This window comes from Grampus griseus (assembly GCF_964374135.1).
Source record: "Grampus griseus genome assembly, chromosome: 4".
NCBI lineage: Eukaryota > Metazoa > Chordata > Mammalia > Artiodactyla > Delphinidae > Grampus > Grampus griseus.
In genome coordinates, this window is record NC_138997.1 from 108,057,008 (window position 1) to 108,078,960 (window position 21,953).

At 51.2% G+C, this 21,953-nt stretch overlaps 1 protein-coding gene across 3 annotated transcripts in view; it reads left to right on the forward strand.

The window, feature by feature from the left end:
- Window positions 1-21,953, forward strand: part of EVC (EvC ciliary complex subunit 1) — an 86,270-nt gene extending 64,317 nt beyond the window's left edge. For 2 of the 3 annotated variants that reach the window (XM_082653542.1, XM_082653544.1), the window contains 9 exons: window positions 3,732-3,841; window positions 6,207-6,417; window positions 7,370-7,576; window positions 10,277-10,421; window positions 12,215-12,326; window positions 16,914-17,040; window positions 18,194-18,287; window positions 19,000-19,111; window positions 19,583-21,953. In XM_082653542.1, the coding sequence (XP_082509668.1) occupies window positions 3,732-3,841; window positions 6,207-6,417; window positions 7,370-7,576; window positions 10,277-10,421; window positions 12,215-12,326; window positions 16,914-17,040; window positions 18,194-18,287; window positions 19,000-19,111; window positions 19,583-19,667 (1,203 nt within the window). In that variant the 3' untranslated portion in view covers window positions 19,668-21,953. The remainder of the gene's footprint in view (window positions 1-3,731; window positions 3,842-6,206; window positions 6,418-7,369; window positions 7,577-10,276; window positions 10,422-12,214; window positions 12,327-16,913; window positions 17,041-18,193; window positions 18,288-18,999; window positions 19,112-19,582) is intronic. The other variant, XM_082653543.1, reaches the window with a different exon arrangement.

Sequence of the window (21,953 nt, forward strand, 5' to 3'; positions counted from 1 at the left end):
TTGGGGAGAACCACTGCAGTTGGAATTATTCTACTGTTTGTGGGTCACCCACCTGGAATTATGGAACTTGACTTTACCGTGACTCTGTCCCTCCTACCCATCTCCTTGTGGTCCCTTCTTTATACCTCTAGGTGTAATTTTTTTTCTGCTAGTCTTCAGGTCTTTCTCATCAATAGTTGCTCTGTAAATAGTCATTTTGATGTGCCGTGGGAGGAGGTGAGCTCAGGGTCTTCCTATTCTGCCATCTTGGCCAGTCACTGCTCCAGAGGGAGCATATCATATGCCATTCTTTTTTTTTTTTTTTTGCGGTACGCAGGCCTCTGACTGCTATGGCCTCTCCCGTTGCAGAGCACAGGCTCCGGACGTGCAGGCTCAGTGGCCATGGCTCACGGGCCCAGCCACTCCGCTGCATGCGGGAACCTCCCGGACCGGGGCATGAACCGATGTCCCCTGCATCGGCAGGCAGACTCCCAACCACTGCGCCACCAGGGGAGCCACCACTCAGTTTTAAGATGCAGATTTTAATACCATTTTAACATCTCTGAAATTGAGGTGCATCTTAATGTAATTACCAGTGATTTTTCTCTCTGTGTGGTACCTCAAATAACTGCATCTCATAATTACTGGCACATTACATTTGATAAAAGACACTGTGTCCCATCGTGTCATTTCTCAGCTCTAAACCCCCTTCTCATTTTATGCAGCGGAAAAGCCAGAGTCCTCACCATGCCCTACACAGCCCTGCCTGTCAGGACCTGGTTACCCTCTGACCCCCTGCCTGTCTCCCCCTCTGACCCCATTCCAGCCTCCCCGGCATCCTTGTGTCCCTCCAGCTCCCTGGGCGCTCCTGCCTCACTCGTCCTGCTTCAGGTCTTTATCCTGAAGCCACCTTCACCTTGAGGCCTCCTCTGACTATGCTTTTAAAACTGCAGTGCCTCCCTCCTCCCAGCACTCCAGTGTCTGCCTTAGGTGTTGACTTTTCCACCGGCCCTACCTCTAAACCCACCGCTTTTATAGGAGCATGTACCGGGCATGCACTGCCTGTTGGTCCTTTTCCCTTCATCTCCTTAGTAAATGAAAATTTGAAACAAAGAGTAAACATATGGGAAACCACAGAATAACCTGGTAGCAATGAACAGGGTCAGCGCTCTAGCCCACGGAAGCAGCTTTTTGCGTCGGAATTTAAACATTCATGAACCTGCGTTCGATAACGTTGAAGAGGGTGGTGTGACCATTGTAGGCGCCATCTGATCCTATGATCTCCGTCCTCTTGATCGGCCTTGGATCCCGTTGCTAGTTTTATCTGCCTTCTCAAAACGCATACCAAAGACCCCCATGTTCTTAGTGACGATGTTAATTTACCTTTTAGAGAATCTACACTGTGTAGAATTTTCTAGAATGTTCTGGTTTCCCAAGCACTTTGACAGGTTATTGTAGACCCCTCACAAGAGGAGTCAGAGACTGACTTAAAGGAAAAGTTCTGAGTCACACAGTGTGATTTTGTGAGATTAAGTATGAGCTATGAATCTCAAGGCCCAGAGAACTGAAGTCTAGGCTGCTTACTCACACCCGGACTCTGTGCTTTGTCCCTGTTCTGCATACAGCATGACCATCTCCAGAAAAGAGCTACATGTGTGGGAAAGTAAGAGTCTCACCTTAGTGATTGAGCCCTTGGTGTAACACAGTCCAGCTGCATGTTTCTAGGTGCATGTTTCTCCCTGTGATGCGAGATAGTCAGGGAGGAGCAGATGTGGCTAGAAAAGATTTGAGCTTTGGGGACAGACAGACTTAGATCTGAGCCTCTGCTCCACCAAAAAGCTGTGTGGCCTTGGACCTCACAGGATTTTCACAGATAAAGCCACACTGAAGATGAGCTAACATCCACAATTACAAAACACACAAGCAACAATCCACCATAAGTGAGAGCCAGCATGTACAGTAAGCACCACGTTTAGACCACAACGAGCACCGAGGAACTCAGGTGAAGGGACTGTTAGAGAGCGCTTCTAAAGGAAGTATGTTTAAAACAATAAAACAACAACAGGAGGAATTACTAGCATAAAGACAAGACATGATGTAAAAAGATGACAGATAAAAAACCACGTAGTTTATGAATGAAAATTACAGTCATGAAAACAGAAATTTAATGGATGAGTTAAACAGCAGATCAAATTATGGTTGAAGACACAGTGTGTAAACTAGGAGAGAAAGGTGAGAAAGTGGTCCAGAATATGACACAGAGAGCTAAAGAGATGGAAGATATGAGAGGTTAGGAGACATGGGAACAGAATGAGAAAGTCCTGGAGGGACTTCCTTAGTCTTCTAAGAATTCTAGAAGGAGAGAATGAAGGAGGGATAAAATTCAAAGTGATAACAGATAAGAAATTTTCAGAAGTGCTGACTGTCATGAATTCTAAGGTAAAAGAAATGTTGATTAACTTAAGATTTCTGGAGGTGGGAATGTACATTAAAAATTTTAAACCACTGAAGAAATAGAAACAGAATAGGTAACTTTCAAAGCAGTAGAGGAGAACAGTGATAACATAAAGATCCTCTTCAGAATAAAAGCTACAGGGAGCCTAAAAGATCCCCTTCAGTATCAAAGCTACAGGGTGCCTAAAAATAAATCTGACCAATGTTTATAAGAGCTTAACAGAGATGTTTATAAAATGTTGTTGAAAGGATAAAGCAAGAATTGAGAGAAAGGCCTTGTTTTTGGATAGGACAACTCAATTTTGGAAAAACAGTGATTCTCTACAAATTAATCTGTAAATTCAATCCAATTAGAAGAAAATCTAAAAAAAGCTGTTTTCCCAAACTTGATAAACTGATCCTAAAATTCATATGTAAAGAAAAGCAACCAGGGCTTCCCTGGTGGCGCCGTGGTTGAGAGTTCGCCTGCTGATGCAGGGGACGCAGATTCGTGCCCCGGTCCGGGAAGATCCCACATGCCGCGGAGTGGCTGGGCCCGTGGGCCATGGCCGTTGAGCCTGCATGTCCGGAGCCTGTGCTCCGCAACGGGAGAGGCCACAACAGTGAGAGGCCCACGTACCGCAAAAAAAAAAAAAAAAAAAAAAAAAAAAAGCAACCAAGCATAGTTAAAACAGTTTTGTACAAAAGAATATGGAAGACTTGCCCTAGCAGCTATGAAGTCTTCCTATAAACTACAGGAATTAAAGCAGTGAGGTATTTATATAGAAATAAACAGACAGATCCACAGAATAAAAGAAGGAGCCTGGAATGAAATTCATATATATATGGAAACTACATCAGACAAGGTGGCATGACAGGCCCATCATAAAAAGATAAATTACCTAATAAATGGTGCTAGGACAATTAGTATCAGTTTATCCAAAGAAAATTAGATCCCTTCCTCATGCCACAGAAAATACGTATTAAATGCCTTAAGATGTACATGCAAATAGGAAACATTTTTAAACTTTAGCCGAAAATTTAAGAGAAAAATGTAATTAAATCAAGGGAGAAAGGAATTTTTAAAAAATAAGAAACAAAAGATATGATCCAACAAAGCAATGATGGATGAAATGAACTTGAGTTGACCCCTGTCCCTCTGTCCTGGGGTTTAGGTATGGATGGAGGAGGGATTTTTTTTAAAAAATCCCTTAAGAAAGGGATTTAAAAAAAATAAGAAACTAAAGGTATGATCCAACAAAGCAATGATGGATGAAATGAACTTCAGTTGACCCCTGTCCCTCTGTCCTGGAGTTTAGGTGTGGATGGAGGAGCACACACTGTCCACTGTGCTGCAGACACACCTGCGGGATGACCAGGACAGCATCGTCCACCGGGTCTTGGGCCAACTTGGCGGCCTCAGTGAAGAGTGAGTACAGCCTTCTGGAGGGTGGGGGCCTGTGTCCTGTGTGATACTCCATGCTAACCTGAGAGTCCTCATCCGTAAGGTTAACCGTACCCCAGCCTCCCTTACAGTGTGATCTTGAGACCACATTGTGAATATAAATGTGAAATAGAGTGATAGCAGAGTGCCGCGGATGAAAGCTCGGAGTCAGAATTGATGTGGGTACATGACTTACTGGATATTTTACATGTCTCTATATTTTCAACCCCATGAGATACTAGTTTTGGTTTCTGCAGTGAGTATTCATTTAGATTTACCCTTTCCGTTGCTCTTGATGGTTTCCTGTATCATTAAGTTTCCATCTAGGAGTATTTTCTTTGGCATGAAGGTTCTCATTATTTTAGATGTGCTGGTGACAAATTCCCTTAGGTTTTGTTTGTCTGAAAATGTCTATCTCATCTTCATTTTTGAGGAATGTTTTCATTGGGTATAGAATCCTAGTTTGGTTGTTTTTTTTTAAATACTTTTGAAGGTAATATTTTGTCTTCTGATTTCAATTGTTTCTGGTTGCTTTTAAGATTTTCTTTTGTTCTTTGGTTTTCATCAGTTTATTATAATATGCCTAAACATGGATGTGGTTTTTTGTGAATCTCTTGTTTGCTTGTTTTAAATAAATTTGTAGTGCTTCTTGAACCTGTGATTTGCTATATTCCATCAGTTTTTGAAAATTCTGAGCCTCTATCTCTTTAAATATTCCTTCTGCCTATTCTGTCCCTATTTTTCCTGGGGCTGCAGTTACACGTTTATTAGATTATTTTCACCTTATGTCCTTTGCCTCTTAGAAGCTATTCTGTATTTTTGTTCCCTGTGGTTCAGTCTAGATACTCATTTTGAACTATCTTCCAGTTCATGCTCTCTTCAGCTGTGTCTTATCTGCTGTTAAACCCATGTACTGAATTCTTAATGTTGGTTACTATGTTTTCAGTTCTAAAATTTCCATTTTATTTTTGTCATAGTTTCCAGTTATCTGCTAAAGTTCATCTTATCATTTAATTTCCTAAACATGTTCATCATAGCTGATTATTCTAATGTCCAATATCTTGTGGGTATGTTTCTATTATCCATTTTTTCTTGTTATTTTTGGTCACTTCTTATCTGTTTGCAAGTCTGGTTATTTTTACTGAGTGCTGGACAGTGTTATTAAAAATTGTAGAGATAATTTGAGACTTTGAATGATGGGATCTTCCTCCAGAGAGGATTTATCTTACTTCTAGCAGGGATTTCAGAAAGTGACAAATCAACCACTCCATTGGTGAATTTAGCTGATTCAAAATTAGGTCTTTATAAGGGATGATTCCTTATTCTTAGGATGAGGGCCCCCGGCTGGAAGCCTGGAGTGTTTGCCAGGTCTCTTCTCCTTAGTAAACTGACTGACAGTGCCTTGTTCAACTTCTCAGGCTGTCAGAAAATACCTCAAGTTATAAAGCCAAATGTCAAGCCTGCTGGGTAGACCGAGGTTTTCTACTTGACTCATTGGGATAGGAACTCAAAAATAGCTCATCATTTCAGTTTTGGATGTGTTAATTTTGAGAGCTATGTAAGAAATTTGAGTGGATATGTACTGAAGGCAGCTGCATATATGCACCTGAAACTTGGGGCAGAACGTGATAAAGTTAAAAAGATTAGTAAAAGAACAGTTGGCTGAATATAACCCAGGTCAGCACCACGTCTAAGAGGATGGGCAGCAGGGGATGGGATAATTCCAACCTACGACCTCTGTAAAGGCTCCCTGTGGGGCATGACTATTGGGGGCATTTCTTGGTGGGTCAGTGTACTAGGATTCTCCAGAGAAACAGAACCTATAGATATAGATATAGATATACAGAGAGAAGCTGAGATGTCCCGAGATCTGCAGCTGACAAGCTGGGGACTCAGGAGAACCAATATGTAGTTTCAGTCCCAAGTCCAAAGGCCTAAGAACCAGGAGGGCTAATGGGGTAAGAGCCAGTCTGAAGGCAGCAGTCTCAAGACCCAGGAAAAGCCAGTGTTTCAGTTTGAGTCCAAAACGAGAAACCTATATCCCACTCAAGGTCTTCAGGCAGGAGGAGTTCCCTCTTACTCATGGGTAAGTCAGCCTTTTCCTCTCTTCAGACCTTCAACTGATTGGATGAGGCCCACCCACATTAGGGAGGACAGTCTGCTTTACACAGTCTACCAATTCAAATGTTAACCTCATACAGAAACACCCTCACAGAAGTTCTCAGAATGATGTTTGATCACATGTCCAGGCACCCCATGGCCCAGTCAAGCTGTCACATAACATTAACCAGTCACACTCAGTGGAGCCGAGAATATTGACCCCTCAGCCCGGCCCCCACTTTCTCCAAAGGTCCACGCAGTGCATCCTGCAAGGGCATGACCTGCTCTTACGCTCAGCTCTCCGGAGGCTGGCTCTCCGCAGCAGCGCCATCACCACCCTGACCCAGATGAGGCTGTCAGGGAAGAAGAGCCTTCTCCAGGAGTTGCGCGAACAGCACGCCCTGGAGCAGGACTCCTCCCAGTGTCTGGACGAGCATCAGTGGCAGCTGCTCAGAGCCTTGGTAAGACTGCGTCAGCCCCCTGCCCCGCAGACAGGAGTGCTGCTTCCTCAGCTTCCAGGTTCCAGCCCGGTTTAGCCAAAACCCCAACCCTGCCCCAGCATCGTTGTGGGGTCAGGACAATGGCAGCCCCCCCTGTAGTGGGGCACCCAGTATGCCCAAAGTTTCTGGTGTACGTTATAATTATACTAAAAACGCACGTGAAATCAGAGCACGCATAGGTACAGTCGTCATCGGGCGTTGGGAGAAAAGGGCTCTGTAGTCTGTGTTAAGGTTTCAACAAATCAAAAGAAAGACTTTGTAAATTGTGGGACTGGGATTTAAACCCAAGCAAGCTGACTGCAGGTCTCCTGTAGCCACTGAGCTATAGGAGCAGCTGACGTTTTCTGACCCCTTCGCGAGGGACAAGCTCACAGTCTCTTTTGCTCGGCCCAGGAGGGCTTGGTGGGAAGCAGGCAGGACTTACTGCCCTACCTCTGATTCCCCCATCTCCTTCTCCAGCTCTTATTCCTTCAGGGAAAGAAATCCCCATAGGCCTTGTGTTGGCCTCCACGATGTCCCAGACTACTCGCGGACTCAGACGTGACTTTAGAACCCGCTCTGCTGGGGGACTTATAGAAAGTTACTTAGCCTCTCTGAGCCTCTGTGTCCTCATTGCTGCTAGTGTTCAGGCCTCATGGTGTTTGGGATGAATGAGGAAGTGCTTGTATATGTGTGAAGCCACATGGTACTGGGCACGTGGTTGGTGCTCAATAAATGTCTTGGGGGATCTTCAATATACCCAGGCCCATCAAGTGCGTATAGAGGTCCCCACTTTCCACCCCTTCTCCATCCCTTCTCCAACCTTCCTGGGACCCCGGGCAGGGCCGACCGTACATCCTGGTCCTGGCCCTGACCGGAGCATCCGTGCAGGGCAGCAGTGGGGCTCCAACCTCTCCCCGCCCGTCCTTTTCAGGAGGCGCGCGTCCTGGAGGAGGCTGGCCGGCTGGAGGAGGAGACGCAGCAGACACGGCTGCAGCTTCGGCAGCAGCTCCTGGCCGAGGCCCAGGAAGTCGGGCAGCTCCTACAGCAGCACACAGAGCGCGCCATCGGGCAGACACTGCTGGGCCACGCGCGGAACATGGCCTCCAAAAGCCGGGCCAAGGACAGGGATGACTTCAAGGTGCGAGGCCACCCCGGCCCCAGGGAGCCCGAGGCACTTTGGGCTGGGGTGGGGGGCGGGGGCGGACAAGAGGCAGGGTTTGGGCAGAGCAGCAGCCGGGGCTGCCCAGGGGCTTCTGGCCTCGCGGGGCTGACCTGGCTCCCTGAGCCTCCTTTTCCTCACCCGTAAGAGGGAAGGCCTCCCCCGCGGAGCAGTGCGGACTTGTGCCTGCTGCCTGGCCCCGTGTCGCACCCTTCTGAGCCCTGGCTCGGTCCTTGCAGCAGCTCCGAGAGGGACGTGGTTTCACTCAGAGCCGCCCCGCCCAGCCGGTCAGCGGCTGACGCAGGATTCAAACCGAAGCCCCTCTCCCGGGGAGAGACATGGACACTCCCTGCCTCTGGCCGCCTCTGCGGAGACCTGAGGGTTGGTGGCGTTGGCCCTGACAGCTGAGCAATGCAGCTAAAATCAGTCTGACTTGAGTAAGCAGTGGTTTACTCCTTGTACTGACCGTGATGACAAACCCCAGGTGTGGAAATAGCCGTAGTAAGAAGTGACGTGAGCGTCGCCCTCCTACGTCTGCAGGAGGGCTTTGCCTGCTTCGTCTCACTGGGCTCTCACCACAGCCCTTGCACGGAAAGGATGATTTTTCTTTCCATCATTCAGGTGGGAAGACTGAGGCTTATCGTTGGGCAAAAGACATGTTTAAAGCCTCCCAGCCTCAGTGAGTGGCTGGGACCGGAGGTGGCCTTGCCCTGCACGACTGACTCCTTGGCTGCCTCCTCCCTCGAGCCATAAGAAAAGGCAAGGCACCCCGTGTATTGCAGAACACAGCAGAGAGAGTCCGTGGCCGGCACCCACGGGAGGTGGCACAGATCTGCGGCTGGCAGCAGACCCACATCAGGATATGCCAGGACGCTTGCGGGCACCTTCCATGAGTCCTTTCATTTACGTAAAGTCACACATCTGCACAGTAAAGAGGTTGGACCCACATTTCTGAGACACCCCTTGTCGTTCTAAATCTCTCACGTCTGCCGCACATGATCCAGACGTCAGGGCTAGCGATGCTGGACGTGTCTCTTCCTTCCCCTAAAATTCTATAACTCTGACCTAATCAACGGTCGTCACAGGAAAACAGAATGAAGTACGAGTTTGGCATATTTTGTCCTCACTTTCCCCAAGGGACTCTGATTCAGAATTAGATGATGATGAACACCCCTCCCCGCCCCCAGTACACACACGCACCAGAAAGAACATGGGCTCAGTATCTGGAAGGATGTTCATTTCACAGGGCTCCTTGGCCCCAGGCCCTGCGGCAGGTGCTGATAGAGAGTAGCCAGGTGGCAGCATTCCTGCCTTCAGGGAGCTTACGATCTACTGGGAGAGGACACGCTAACCCTTGAGAAGTTTTGCAGAAACTGAGACAACAGGCAGTGCCTGAGGGGGATCGAGAGAGGGCTGAAAAGTTGGAGCTACTCAAGCAAATGTGTTTGCTGATTCGAATGGTACACCAGCTGGAAAAACTAACGAAGAGGAGAGAATGGTGGAGGCCCTGGAGAGGGGGGGAGGGGTGGAATGCAGAGGGGGTAGACACCACTCCCCTGTGGCAGGAAGACAGACGGACAGAAGGCGTGATGTGCAGGCGGGTTTGCTGACCTGAGAGGGGAGAAGAGGGACTTCCTGTCTTCTGCCTTCCATGTGCGAAATGAAATTCAAGGAAGGCCACTGGCCATCAGTGGGAGCTCCTGACCGGAAGTGCAAGGCCAGAGCCCAGAGTGCTCGTGGGGGGTGGAATCAGATGTAGATGTCCGACAGAGAGGGAGAGAGAACCGGCCACAGTAAGGGAGGAGCAGGGCCCGGGAGTGAGAAGGTGGGCTCTCACCTGCTCCGCACCCTGAGCTGCAACCCTCCTCACCTCCACAGCTTCCGTCCACACCTGCAAATCAGGGAACATTTCTTAGACCTTGGAACATAACCAATCCCTCAACAATAATAAATGGGTATTTTTTTCTTGCCCAAAGCTTGGAACCATTCAATAAATGCTGAAATGGGGGCTCTGGAGCCTGACTTTTGCCCATTATCTTATGAAGTAAAAGACGGTGATTCTGCCAGTGCACAACCAACATGTCCCTGATGATGGGACATCTCAGCATTTCCTTTCTGTTCTGCTTTGGGTCTGAAGGTATATCATTGAGGAATGCATGTAACTGCAAGGGACAAAAATAAATAGAAGTTACTGTTCTCACATAACAATAAATGTGGAAGTAGGTGGTTCCAGGCTGGCACAGAGGCTCTGTGATAGGACCAAGGACCAGACTCTCTCTTTCTGATCCATCATTCTTGGTGTTGGTTGGTTGCCTCATAGTCTCAAAATGGCCACTGCCACTCCAGACATCAAGTTTGCACTCTAGGCAGGAAGAGGGAAACAGCAAAGTCTGTCACCCCCACCAAGCCTTTGCCTTAATGTTCGGAAAGGGATGGCCCTCAGCAGACTTTCCCTAATATTTCGTCTCATTGACCAGAACTGGGTCATACAGTCAGTCTCAGACCATCCCTGACAAAGGAAAATAAGATTATCGAAACTGGTTTAAACCAGCCACGCACTGTCTGCCTGCTCCTGACCAGCCAAGGTTGGCAGTGGGTGGAAGATGGGAGCCAGGACCATGTCGGCCATGGCTGGCTCCGAGTGTGCCCTCTGCCGAGACTTGTCCCTCCTGCCCACAGAGAACACTGATGGAGGCGGCTGTGGAAAGCGTCTACGTGACCAGCGCTGGTGTCGGCCGGCTTGTGCACGCGTATTACCAGCAGATCAGGAGGGCCATGCAGGACCACGAGGAAAGAAAGCGGCATCACCTGAAGACCCTACAGGGTATAGCGCCCTTCCACCGGGAAGCCCTGCCAACCACGAGCCAAACATGCTCTTAGCTGGGGACAGGGCAAGATGTCAGGTCTTTCAAATTTTATTTTGGGAGATTTAACTTTTTAAATGTTTTATGTATTTATTTATCTCCTGCTCTGTCCCCAAAAGGCTTTTGAAAAAGCACTTAAAGAAATATATCCGTACAGTACAGTAGGATTTTTTTTTAAAGTAGGCTAATCAGAACAAGGACAGGACAGTGAGGTGGAGTTGGGGCTACGCCATCATCTGGGACGTATGTCATCAGATCCCTACTTAGAGGTGACATGGGTTTGGCTCTGGACGTCCTGGTGGCCAGAGAGATAGAAATTTCCTCAAGTAAAGCTGTCACAGTGTCCATAAGAAAAGGCTAGTGGGGGCTTCCCTGGTGGCGCGGTGGTTGAGAGTCCGCCTGCCGATGCAAGGGACACGGGTTCGTGCCCCGGTCCGGGAAGATCCCACATGCCGCAGAGCGGCTGGGCCCGTGAGCTGTGGCCGCTGAGCCTGCGCCTGTGCTCCGCAACGGGAGAGGCCACAACAGTGAGAGGCCCGCGTACCACAAAAAAAAAAAAAAAAAAAAAAGGCTAGTGGCTCATAAATGTGCCTGAGGCCCAGACAGTTTTCCCCTGTGGGCTCTTGTAAGAGGCCACCCAGGGGATGGAATGGACAAGATCCCCAAGGCCAGCAAGAACGTGGTGTAGTAACAGACATAATCCAGATCCTTAAGGCCTGTTCTTGTACCATCCCTCCCTGCATCCAGGGCTTCAGAACAAAGCAGAATCCCATGTTCTCTGACGGATGCTTCCTGGACGGTCCAAGATCCCCAAACGAAGGACCGGCAGGGTCCTGGGGGCAGGTCTCCTGTGAATATTATGTTTCTCAGTAAGCTCAGCGGCCACATTTCTCTTCCCCTCACCCTGGGGAATTTGAGCCCTACCTTCAGACACAATCTGGGACACGCCCAGAAATCTACCAGCTGGCTACAGATCCCTCCTGCTGTTTTTCCAAAGTAAGGGTTGGTCTCCTTCGGCAGGAGGCAGATGAGACTGATCGCCTCTGCAGAACGTTCAGGGACCAGGGTGCTCACATCCCCTCTCTAGGCCTCGCTTTCTGCATCTGCAGGGCTACGGTTGGGCTCCCCCTTCATACATCCTCTCATTATAACTACGGTCCAATCAATAGGCAGTTAATTCAGGTGGTAGTAAGAATCCAGTAGAAAATAATTTTAGGCTTCATCATCTGTTTCAAAATATACCATTGTTTTAAATTAAAAAAAAAAAAAGAATAAGCAGGTTCTGATATGCAGACCAGTGCACCTCGGCCTCAGAGGCTAAACCTCCCAGCTCCTTGGAAAGCACCCAGTTCAGCACCCACGTCTGTAAGGCTAACTGCACCCCTACGGCTCTGAATGGGGTTTGAATGGTTTTTCCTTCCTGGTGTGGATTTTTATGCATTTGTGGTGGCCCTTTAGCGTTAACTCTTTCCTATTCGGCTCCCCTTTCTCCTGATACTTACAAGAAAGCCAGGCCTGAGCAGTTGCAGGGAGAGCCCGGGTGCTGCCCTCCCGGGTTCGCAGGGTGTGATGGAAGCTGCAGCATCCTCACGCACACGAAGTCCTTCCCAGGGTGAACTGTGGCGCTGGTGGAGGCACACCTGAGAGCATGTGTGACCTGCTGATCCCTGCACCTCAGCGCCCGGGCCAGACCTGGCAGTGTCAGTCCTTCAGACATGCACCCTGACCGTTGTGTATATGTTAAATGCTCTAGGTGAGAGAATGGAACATTTCAAGCTGCGGAAAAAGCAGGAACTCTGTGATCCTTCGTCAGGGGCCGAGGTAGCGGGTGGAGCTCAGGAAGCCTCCGGAGCTGTGCACCAGAGGTGAGGCCTCACTGCTGTCTGCGGGTCCCCACGCGGGCCATCCCGGCCCCTGTGCATTGCACGTGTCTCTAGGCGCTGACCTTACACTCAGTGCAAGTGACACTGACACTCTCGGGAGCTGACCTCCCACACATTCACCTGCGGACCCGGGTCTCCTCTGCCTCCCCCGCTGCGTGGAAGCCCATGAGCCCCTGTCTGGCTCTCCCTTCTACGCACGGCCCCTGCAAGGGACCTGGCACAAGGGCGGAAGTCAAGGTGTGGTGGGAGCTTCCTTTCCAGGTCTGAGCGGTCTTCACGGCCCTGAACTGGCATCTCCTCTCTGATCCGTGCTGAGGGTTCCCCAGAAGCAGACCCTGAGCCAAGGACCTGGGGGGCAGGTGAGCCCAGGAAGCACAGGGAGGGAGCAGGGGAATGAGGACGAAGGCTGTTTGCCATAACAAGGACCCACCGCCAGTCACACGCTGTGTTATCTCAGGGATCCAGAGGTCGGAAGTCGGGCGGGCGCCGCCGGTTTCTCTGGGCCTCACAGGCCGAAATCAAGGTGTTGCTGGCCAGGCTCTCATCGGAGGCTCTGGAAGCTTCCACGCTTCTTCAGGTGTCGGCAGAATCCAGTTCCTTGTAGAACGGAGGTCCCATTTCCTTGTGGCTACCGGCTGGCCCTCCGCCATCCCATCGGCCACTCTCTGGTCTTTGCACGTGGCCCCTGCATCTCGGAGCATTAAGTCCTGCCTACACTTGGAATCTCTTCTGCTGCATCTCTCTGACCCCCGCTGGGGAAGCTTCTCTGCTTTTATGGGCTCTGGTGATTGAAACCCACCAAGATAATCCAGGATCATCTCCAAATTTAAATCAGGAACCTTAATCATGCCTATGAAGTCCCGATTGCCGTGTAACAGAGCATCTTCACACGTTCCAGGGGTGAGGGCGTGGACACCTTTGGGGGCCGCTGAGCAGCCTACCACATGGGAGAAAAGCCAGTAAGGCCTGTGATGATGAGGGGTTTCCATGGCAACTGAGGCCCAGCCCTGGTCTGGACCTCCTGAGAGATTGTGCAGAACTCAACTTCCAATTACGCCAGCAAGGGGCAAGGAAAATAGGGGATATGTCTACCAACCCCCTTCCACATTGGTTGAGGGTCTGTCCTGGAGGTGTTAACTCTCCAGCCTTCCCAGGCATCCCTGAGCTGGCCAAGCCCCCCGCCCCCTTCACGACCGGAGGAAGCCCTGGTACCTGGTCGCAGGTGCTTGTAAGATGCCGGTGGTGCGTGCAGGAACTGTCCACTGAAGGGCAGCCGGCCACCAGGTGGGCTGAGGAGATGTGGGCTCCGCACCGACAAGTCCATGTAAGCACATACTTAGGTCCTGAGCTAGGCACGGGGGACAGCGCCTCCCACCCGACTGCTCACAGCCTGCAGGGAGAGACGGACAAGTAAAGAGATGGCAGTAAGTTGGTGCGGGCACTACGATGAGGGGAGGGGGCACTGCAGATCCACAGCAGGGGCAGAGGAGAGGCATCCCGCCGGCTGGAAGCAGCAGCAGGACCACCGCTCTGCAGGGTAAAGGAGAGCAGGTCCGTGCCATGCCACGAGTACATCCCAGCCCTCATCTCACGCTCATTTAGGAAACAGGAACCACGGCGTCCCCTGGGTCAGAGTGAGTCGAGCATCCCCTCCGTAAATCCTCTGGCCATTAACAGCGGTCAGTAAATGCCCTGCCACTGGGTTGAGGCTGGGGCTTGCTCTGACTGTCGCATATCCATCAAACTACAGTCCAGCGGTTCTCAGATCTGGGGGACATCCGTCTCACTTGGCTTTCTGCTGAACATGCAGGGCCGCCCCACACCTGGAGACCCAGACTCAGGGACTTGGAGGGAGGCCCAGGCATCTAATTGCTGACACACTCCCTCCCTCCAGGGATTCTGACGGATGTGGTGCAAGGGCTCCACTTTGACCCCAGTGACCCAAGAGGTGGGGCCTTGGCCACCACCTGGTCCAGCCCTGCTGGGTTTATGGAAAATAAAAGCAAAGCCCAGTGCGGGTGTGGGTGCATGACCCAGTCTCACTGATTTACAGGCTCATACATGGCTGTTGATGCCCTTCCCTCCGTGCCCATCTCCTTGAGTTCATAAGTGCAGTTTCTAGTGAAAGTCAGCCAGAGCTCCTAGGGACAGAGCAGTGTGGTGATGACAGGTATTGACTTTAAAAAACGAGATGTCAATAAGCACAATTCTCAGTCAGATGGTAAATTTCAAATTGCATCTCTGGCAAGGGGTGGGATTGTGAGTGAGCTTGCCTAGGGATACCAGGTGACGCGGTGGCGACCCCTCCCGTCAGCCACATAGTGGCTGGGTCCCTTCACGCCCCGAGCCCCAGGTTCCCCATCTGTAAAATGGGGTTGCAGTAACACCTATGTCATGGCTGTATAACTGTGCAGATGAGCCATGCAAAGCCTGCACGACGCTCACACACAGGCCAGCACGTGGCCAGGGCGCCGATGTCCATCATTGCCGTCAGTGCTGTCATTGCCGAGCCGTGGGGCACTGCACAGTGCAATGTGAACTTCAAATAGTTCTGGAATCAGAACTCTTTCAGAATGGATTTTTTTTTTTTAATGTTCATTTCCATAGTCAAATCTGAGTCCAAACACAAGAAGTCTATGAACTTACACATCTAACTGGATGACTCAGATCCCACAGCCAGGCCTACAGTCAGGCCGTTTCCTCCCTCCAGGACGTGCCAGGGGTCAGCAGTCCTGAAGGGGCTCCTGCTCCCAAGCTCGGGCACCACCTGGCTGTCCCAGCACAGCCTCTGTCCTCTGTGGGCTCTCTTGTCCGGGACCCTTGTTGCTCCCCTCCTGGCTTAGAGCTGTGGCCTCTAAGCTGTGACCAGAATCCTGCTCGTCCTCCCTGCTTCCCGTGCTGCAACCAGGGCATCGCAGAAAACACGAGGCAGCCCATGTCTCAGATGCTCCTGGACCCTCGCGTGGCTCCCCAGGCCTCGAGCGTGGAGCCCTGCCCCTAACCCGGGCACACAGGCCCTTCCTGGGCAGGCCTGTCACTTCCCTGCGTTCCCAAGAGCCAGGTCCATGGGGGAGCAGACAAGCCAGCAGGATGATGGTCGAGAGTGGCCAGGACTGGTGACAGAGCGGGTCTGGGGAGGAGGCTGCTCACAGAAAGAAGCCACCCAGCTTCTGTAGTGAGCTGAACGGGGCCCGCAGAAGATATGTCCATGTCCCTAATCCCTGAACCTACGCATGTGACCTTATTTAGAAAAAGGTCTTTGCAGATGTCATTTATGTAAAAGATCTTGAGATGAGGACATCACCCTGGGTTATCCCAGCGGGTCCTAAATCCAATGGCAAGGGAAGCAGAGGGACATTTGACCACACACAGAGAAGATGATGTGACGACAGAGGCAGAGATTGGAGTGACACAGCCACAAGCCAAGGGGTGCCAGCGGCCACCAGAAGAGGCAAGGAACATGTTCACCTCTAGAACCTCCAGAGGAAGGACGGCCCTGTCAAGTCCTTGACTGAAGATTTCTGGGATCTTCTGTGAGAGGACAGATTTCTGTTTTTTTAAGCCCCCTAGTTTGTGGTCATTTGTTAGAGCAGCCCCAGGAAAATAATGCATCCTCCTTGAGGGTGTGAGAGAGAACCACACTGCAGAGCACTGACCTCAGCCGTATCACAGTTATTTGTTCGATATCTATCTCCCTCCCCAGCTCAGAGTGGGGCCCCATGAGGGCAGAGGCTATGAGTCTCTTATTCACAACTGTGTCTTCAAAACCCAGCATAGCACCTGGAAGCCCAGAAATACTTTTATGAATAAAGGAATGAGCGGATAGATGGATGGATGACGGATGATGGGGTCTTGTAGGATGAATAGGAGTTTGCCAGACAAAGACAACGAAGAGGGGAAAGGCATTACTGGTAGAAGGAAGAGCAGAAGCAAAAGCAGGTGGAATTTTGTGCCTTCAGATATACTCCATGGACACCTGCCTATTGATGCTAAAAGTGACTTCTGCCTTCAGGTCTAGAAATTCAGCCCCTTTCAGAAAATCAACCACAAGACTGAAAGGAAGAAGGCAGAGAACGATTACAGAAACAGAGTGGGTGGTATTGAATGTTCCTGTTTGCTGAGGAGTAGAGGAAGGTCAGCCAAGGAGGGGAGGGTATTCAAAGCAGGAGGGGAGGGGTCTCTGCTGCTGAAAGGGAGGTGGGGCCTCTCTCCAGGTCAGGGACCCTGCTTCAGCCCCAGCTCTGTCCTCTGCCACTAGCAGTAATGAGGCTGCTGTATGCAGGGTTTCTCAGACTCTGCATCCTAGGAAACGAGCCTTATGTTTTACAAGGGAGGAGCTAGCGCAATTCTGAGATTTTAAATAAAGACGGGTGCTATCAGGGGACCATCTCCCTGCTCCCTGCCACACCCTGCGGTTAAAATGATTTTCTCATATGAAGAAGCCACTTGCAGCCCAGCCGCTTTGCAGCTGTGGGACCTCAGGTTTGCCCCCGGCCCTCTGAGCTTCTCCCGAGCTTTTCTCCTCTCTGTCCTGCTGATGTCACCAACGGCCTTCCTTCCTTCCCCCAGGATGTTGGCGCAGCAGAAAAAGTTCCTGGCCCAGTTCACGGCACACCAGCGGACCCGCCGGGACGCGTGGAAGCAGAGCGTGAGGGTCATGGACCATCTGGAAGCCCAGCTTGAGACCCAGCTACAGGTACAGCTTCTGAAGATGGGCTTTTGCAAAGTGGGCAGTGGTTTACAGGGGAGTAGAAATAGTAAAAGGCTAAGCTCATGATCGCAGGTCAGCACTGGAGCCTTTGTGAGGACCACACGCCCTGCTCGGGACCCCCTCAGCCCCCGCTAGTCTCACAGGCTGATGACACATCAGCCTCGCTGCTCAACTGTGAACTTTGATTCCCCCGGGTCTGCAGCACCCAGCTCCGGGCCAGGCCCTGACCACTCGTCAGTTTTGTCTGTTGAGCTGAAAGGAATGAGCGTCTCCCTGTGTGTGAATCGCCACCGTGTGGGCCTCTTGGTGTCACGGCAAACATCGGTGTCATTCAGGCAGTGCTGCTGTGACCAAGGTTTGCACTTTACCTAGAACATACAGGAAGCTCAGCTTTCGTGATATCCTGTGGATATCTCATCCCAGAAAAATCTCATCAGCGTGAGATTATAAGGTGCGGCTTGAAAGCAAAGTGTCTGCCTGTAAAAAAATCAAATATTCAGAATGGCAGGGCTGAGCGGAGTGCTGGCGCCCTCTGAGTGTTCGCCGCCAGTGTGGCAGTGACATCTGAGACGATGATGAGAAAGACGTTCATGGTGGTTAACGTCTATTCCCTGAGGGTCTCTTGTAGACAGTCACTGAGCAGAGAGCTTTACATCCACCACCTAAAGTCCTACTCCGACAGCCAAGGTGCGGGTTACACCCAGTCTCCCATTTACAGATGAGGAAACTGAGGCCCCGAGAGGTAGGTCACCTCCCAGTGCCCCACAGTTAATAAGCCACGGACTTCGGGTCTGGCTGATAATCAATGGTGTTGGCAGTTAAGGACTCAGACTCGAGTCACCAGGGGTGCGCTTGCTCCTGGTGCTGCTGCCCTCACCGAGCCCCTCGCGCCTCAGTGTTCTCATCTGTAAAGTGGGATGCATGGCTGGTGTGAGCGAGGATGGATGGGTAGCTCCCCCGCATCACACGTGCGTCTGCCTGCTCCTGGCGTTTCTGGATGCCTCTTGGAGAGTCCTCCTCCACATGGGGACGCGGTCCTGTCCCCACTCTCAGAGCATCCCCTCGTGCTGATGGAAGGCGATGTAGAGGCGGAGCAGGGCAGAGGCAGGCCCAGCTGACCCTCTCTCTCTGCATCCAGGAAGCTGAGCAGAGCTTCATCTCAGAGTTGGCGGCGTTGGCCCGGGTGCCCCTTGCCGAAAGCAAACCGTTTTCCAATAAGCATGGGCTGTCAGGTGAGTCATAGAAGGCGATGCCCTGCAGGCTCTCTGGGCTGGGAGTATAGGTTCCAGCACCGGGTGTACCACTAAGTGGCGTGTGGCCCCAGGCACCGCACTTACCCTCTCTGGGCTTCTGTGTCCTGTCTGTAGATGAGCGGCTAGGCTAGGATGCCCCTGTGTCCCTGGCCCTTCAAAATGCAATAATTCCGATTCCTGGGTCTGCTGCTCAGTAGCTGACTCTCATCTCTGACTCTGTTTCCCCCTCTGTAAAGTGGGGATAATTAGCCCTCCTCCTTTGGCCAGCAGAACTTCAGGGACATCATAGAGTGTTGTAACCTCTAACGGGATAGCACGGGGAAGGTGTGTAAAGTCACGGAGGGCTATTAAAATAAAAGCTATGGTACTGGAGCTGTGTTCTAGGTTCTTAACTGCTTCGGAAGGGAAGGCCGCCCGTCCGCTGGGTGTGGCAGAAACACAGCAGGAGCCTGGCCGACTGAGTTTGAATCCTAGCTCTGCCACCTTTCAGCCTTGTGGGCTTGGGATAGCTCTCGCCCCCCGCGAGGTCTCAGCCTCCTCACAAGTTAAACGGGTCTAAGAGCAGTAGATACCGAGTGCATACTCGGCCCCCAGAGGTACTCAAACAATGCTGGGGTGGCGTGAGGCCAAGAGATGCTGTCACCTACCCAGAGTCACAGAGCCGGTTTCTGGGTTCACGTGTCTCCTGCAGAGAAACCCCTAAGGACCAAAAGGAAGAAGCCGGCACCCCGGGACAGAGGAGACTTTGGGGGGCCCAAGGACGACGACCCTGCCTCAGGGCCCCCCCCGCCAGGATCGCTCAGGTACACCGGGGCCCTTGTTGATCACCTAAATCTGGGCAGGAAATCCAGCGCCTCTCAGAGGTGTTGACTCGGGTCCGAGAAATGATGGGTGATAATGGGAAGTGTTGGTATTACTGTTTACTGCTATTATTAGTGTCCCATTTGGCGGGTCAGCCACAACCCACCCCCCAGCCCGTCAGCATCCAGCCTGAATAGCTGGCAATCCCAGGCCTCAACAGGGCGCTGCCAGCTACAGATGCTTCCGGATTTGTGGTGGGGTGGATCCATCGTCATCTGAGCATGGGTCGGACCTCCCGCCAAAGAGAGGGAACCTGGGAGTTGCTTTTGTTTCTGAACAGCCCATGTCAAAATGCAGACTGTGTTGATGGCCTGTCACCGCCTTTTCATGGGATCAGATTGGATGCTTTGTTATTGCATCTAGACAGACCTGGAATCAAGTTCTGACCAATTGCCTTTCTTCCATATTTTAAGCAGCAAAAGGCTGAGTCAGCAAGAAAGTGAGGTTGGTGACGGTGAGAATTCCAAGAAGATGCTAAAGAGAAGAAGCAACCTGTAGCTTAAGGCTGGTCGGGGGGACGGAACCTGAAGACCCCGTCTGTATGCCACCTGCCTCTCCCCCAGGCAGTGAGGAGGGACTGGCCACCCCGGGGTGGGGGACAGTGGGGTCTCCCCTCTGCCCACAGGCTTGCTGTGCAGGGATGGAGAGTGGGTATCAAAGTCCCAGAAAAAGGCCTAAAAGAGCAGGGCGGACCCTACCGCCTGTGAAGATGATGCCCACCCCCACCCCTGTGTTGGAAACACGTCTGCTCCAGTTTTTCAGTGTCGCCTTGGCTTCGAGATGTGGCTCTGTTCCTTGGGAAGCCCCTCTTTCCTGGCTCCCTGTGCTTCCCAACCCCGTGTCCCAATGTCACCCCGAACCAGCGTTCCGCGAGCGCTAAGTGGTCTCATTCCCGCCCTGGGGGCCCTCTGCTCGCCAGCCTCCCGGTGGAGTTCCACCTATAATAAAGGGATCACCAGGTGTTGCTGGTGTTTTCTGGGTCCGAGGCCTTTTCTCCTCCGTTCCCATCACCCCCGCTCTCTCTGTCCCCTGCACCGTGGGCAGTGGCCAACATGGATTCTCCTCAGGACCCATTGCCTTCTTTGGTTCAGCCAGCAGCGACGGCCTGGTCTCAGTGAGGGCATCTGAGGAGTCTCAGGGCCCCATGACATAGCCCATGGACTCCCTGGCCGGCAGGCCTATCCTCACCCACCCTGGGGACCTAAGGACCCACAGATACATGACACCTGCGTTAGGGTCTTCTGTTGGAGACAGTTAAAGCGCTAGGAAGGAGGCCCTGCCCGGGAGGACTTCCCCTGGGAGGGATGAGTTCTTCTGCCAGACAGCAGCCCTCCCCTAAGGAGAAATGCTTCTCCCAGTGGATGCTGAGAATATCCAGCTTTCAGACCAGCCAGTGCCTTTCCCACCCGGAAAGAAAATTGCCCTTTTCATCGAAATCAGGGATTCTCAGTCTTGGCACTGTGGATACGTGGAGTGAGAAAATTTCTTTTTTGGGGGGTGGGGCTGACCTGTGCGTTACAAGATGGTTAGCAGCTTCCCTGGCCTCTTCCCACCAGATGCTGGAAGCACTCCCCAGTTGTGTCAACCAAAAATGTCTCCAGACATGGCCGGATGTTCCCTTGGGGGCATCACCCACTGATGTAAGTCAGAGCATGCTGACCCCGGGCAAGTCTGGGATGGGGAGTACAGGGTTTCCACAAATTCCCAGTACAGAGTGGGCTGCAGGTTATAGAAGCTTCTGTCTCAGGGATTTTCTGGACCATTTGTGGTCTGAATTTTTATTTCTTACAACCTAGATTAGTCTCTCTTATTCAGGAAAGCGAGGTTCCTTAACAAAAGAAGTAATCCATACTAGTTACATCGTTTGTCAAGGATACTAAACCTTCGGAGATCCTCAAATCCTGACTGGTCACCAGGCGAATTTCCGAAGTTAGCCAACAGCCCCCTCTAGTGGCTAAATAAAATATTTCCTTATTCTTCAGAGTCTTGTAACAAGTTTTGACTTCCTGCGATATTTTGAGAACCTGTTTTATATAGCAATTGCTTTTGTCACATGGGTCCTGTGCACAGAGGCATTCTGAAGGCAGATGCCTCCTATGCTGGTAACGTCTGAGTTGGTGACGTGAGTTTGGTAAATGGAGATGCCCTGGCAGCACCAGGATCTCTGGAAGATCCGAGCAGTATAGGTTCAGCCTCCACGGATCTTGCATGGGTGACGCTTTTGCTTAAGTGTAGCTTCCTTAGTCCAGGGGACATGTCACCTGTCACCTGTCACATGCTGGACTGCTTGGCACAGTGTGGGGCGCATAGCTCTCCATAAAGGCGTGTGGACTGCGTCTGTTTCCATCACATCAAAAATCGACTCTAGAGGTGCCTTTCATAATGGAATTGCATCCTTGTTCAAAACAAAATGTGACTCGCTCAGAAAGAGAGAGACAAATACCGTATGCTAACACATATATATGGAGTTTAAGGGGAAAAAAATGTCATGAAGAACCTAGGGGTAAGACAGGAATAAAGACACAGACCTACTAGAGAATGGACTTGAGGATATGGGGAGGGGGAAGGGTAAGCTGTGACAAAGCGAGGGGTAAGACAGGAATAAAGACACAGACCTACTAGAGAATGGACTTGAGGATATGGGGAGGGGGAAGGGTAAGCTGTGACAAAGCGAGAGGCATGGACATATATACACTACCAAACGTAAGGTAGATAGCTAGTGGGAAGCAGCCGCATAGCACAGGGAGATCAGCTCAGTGCTTTGTCACCGTCTGGAGGGGTGGG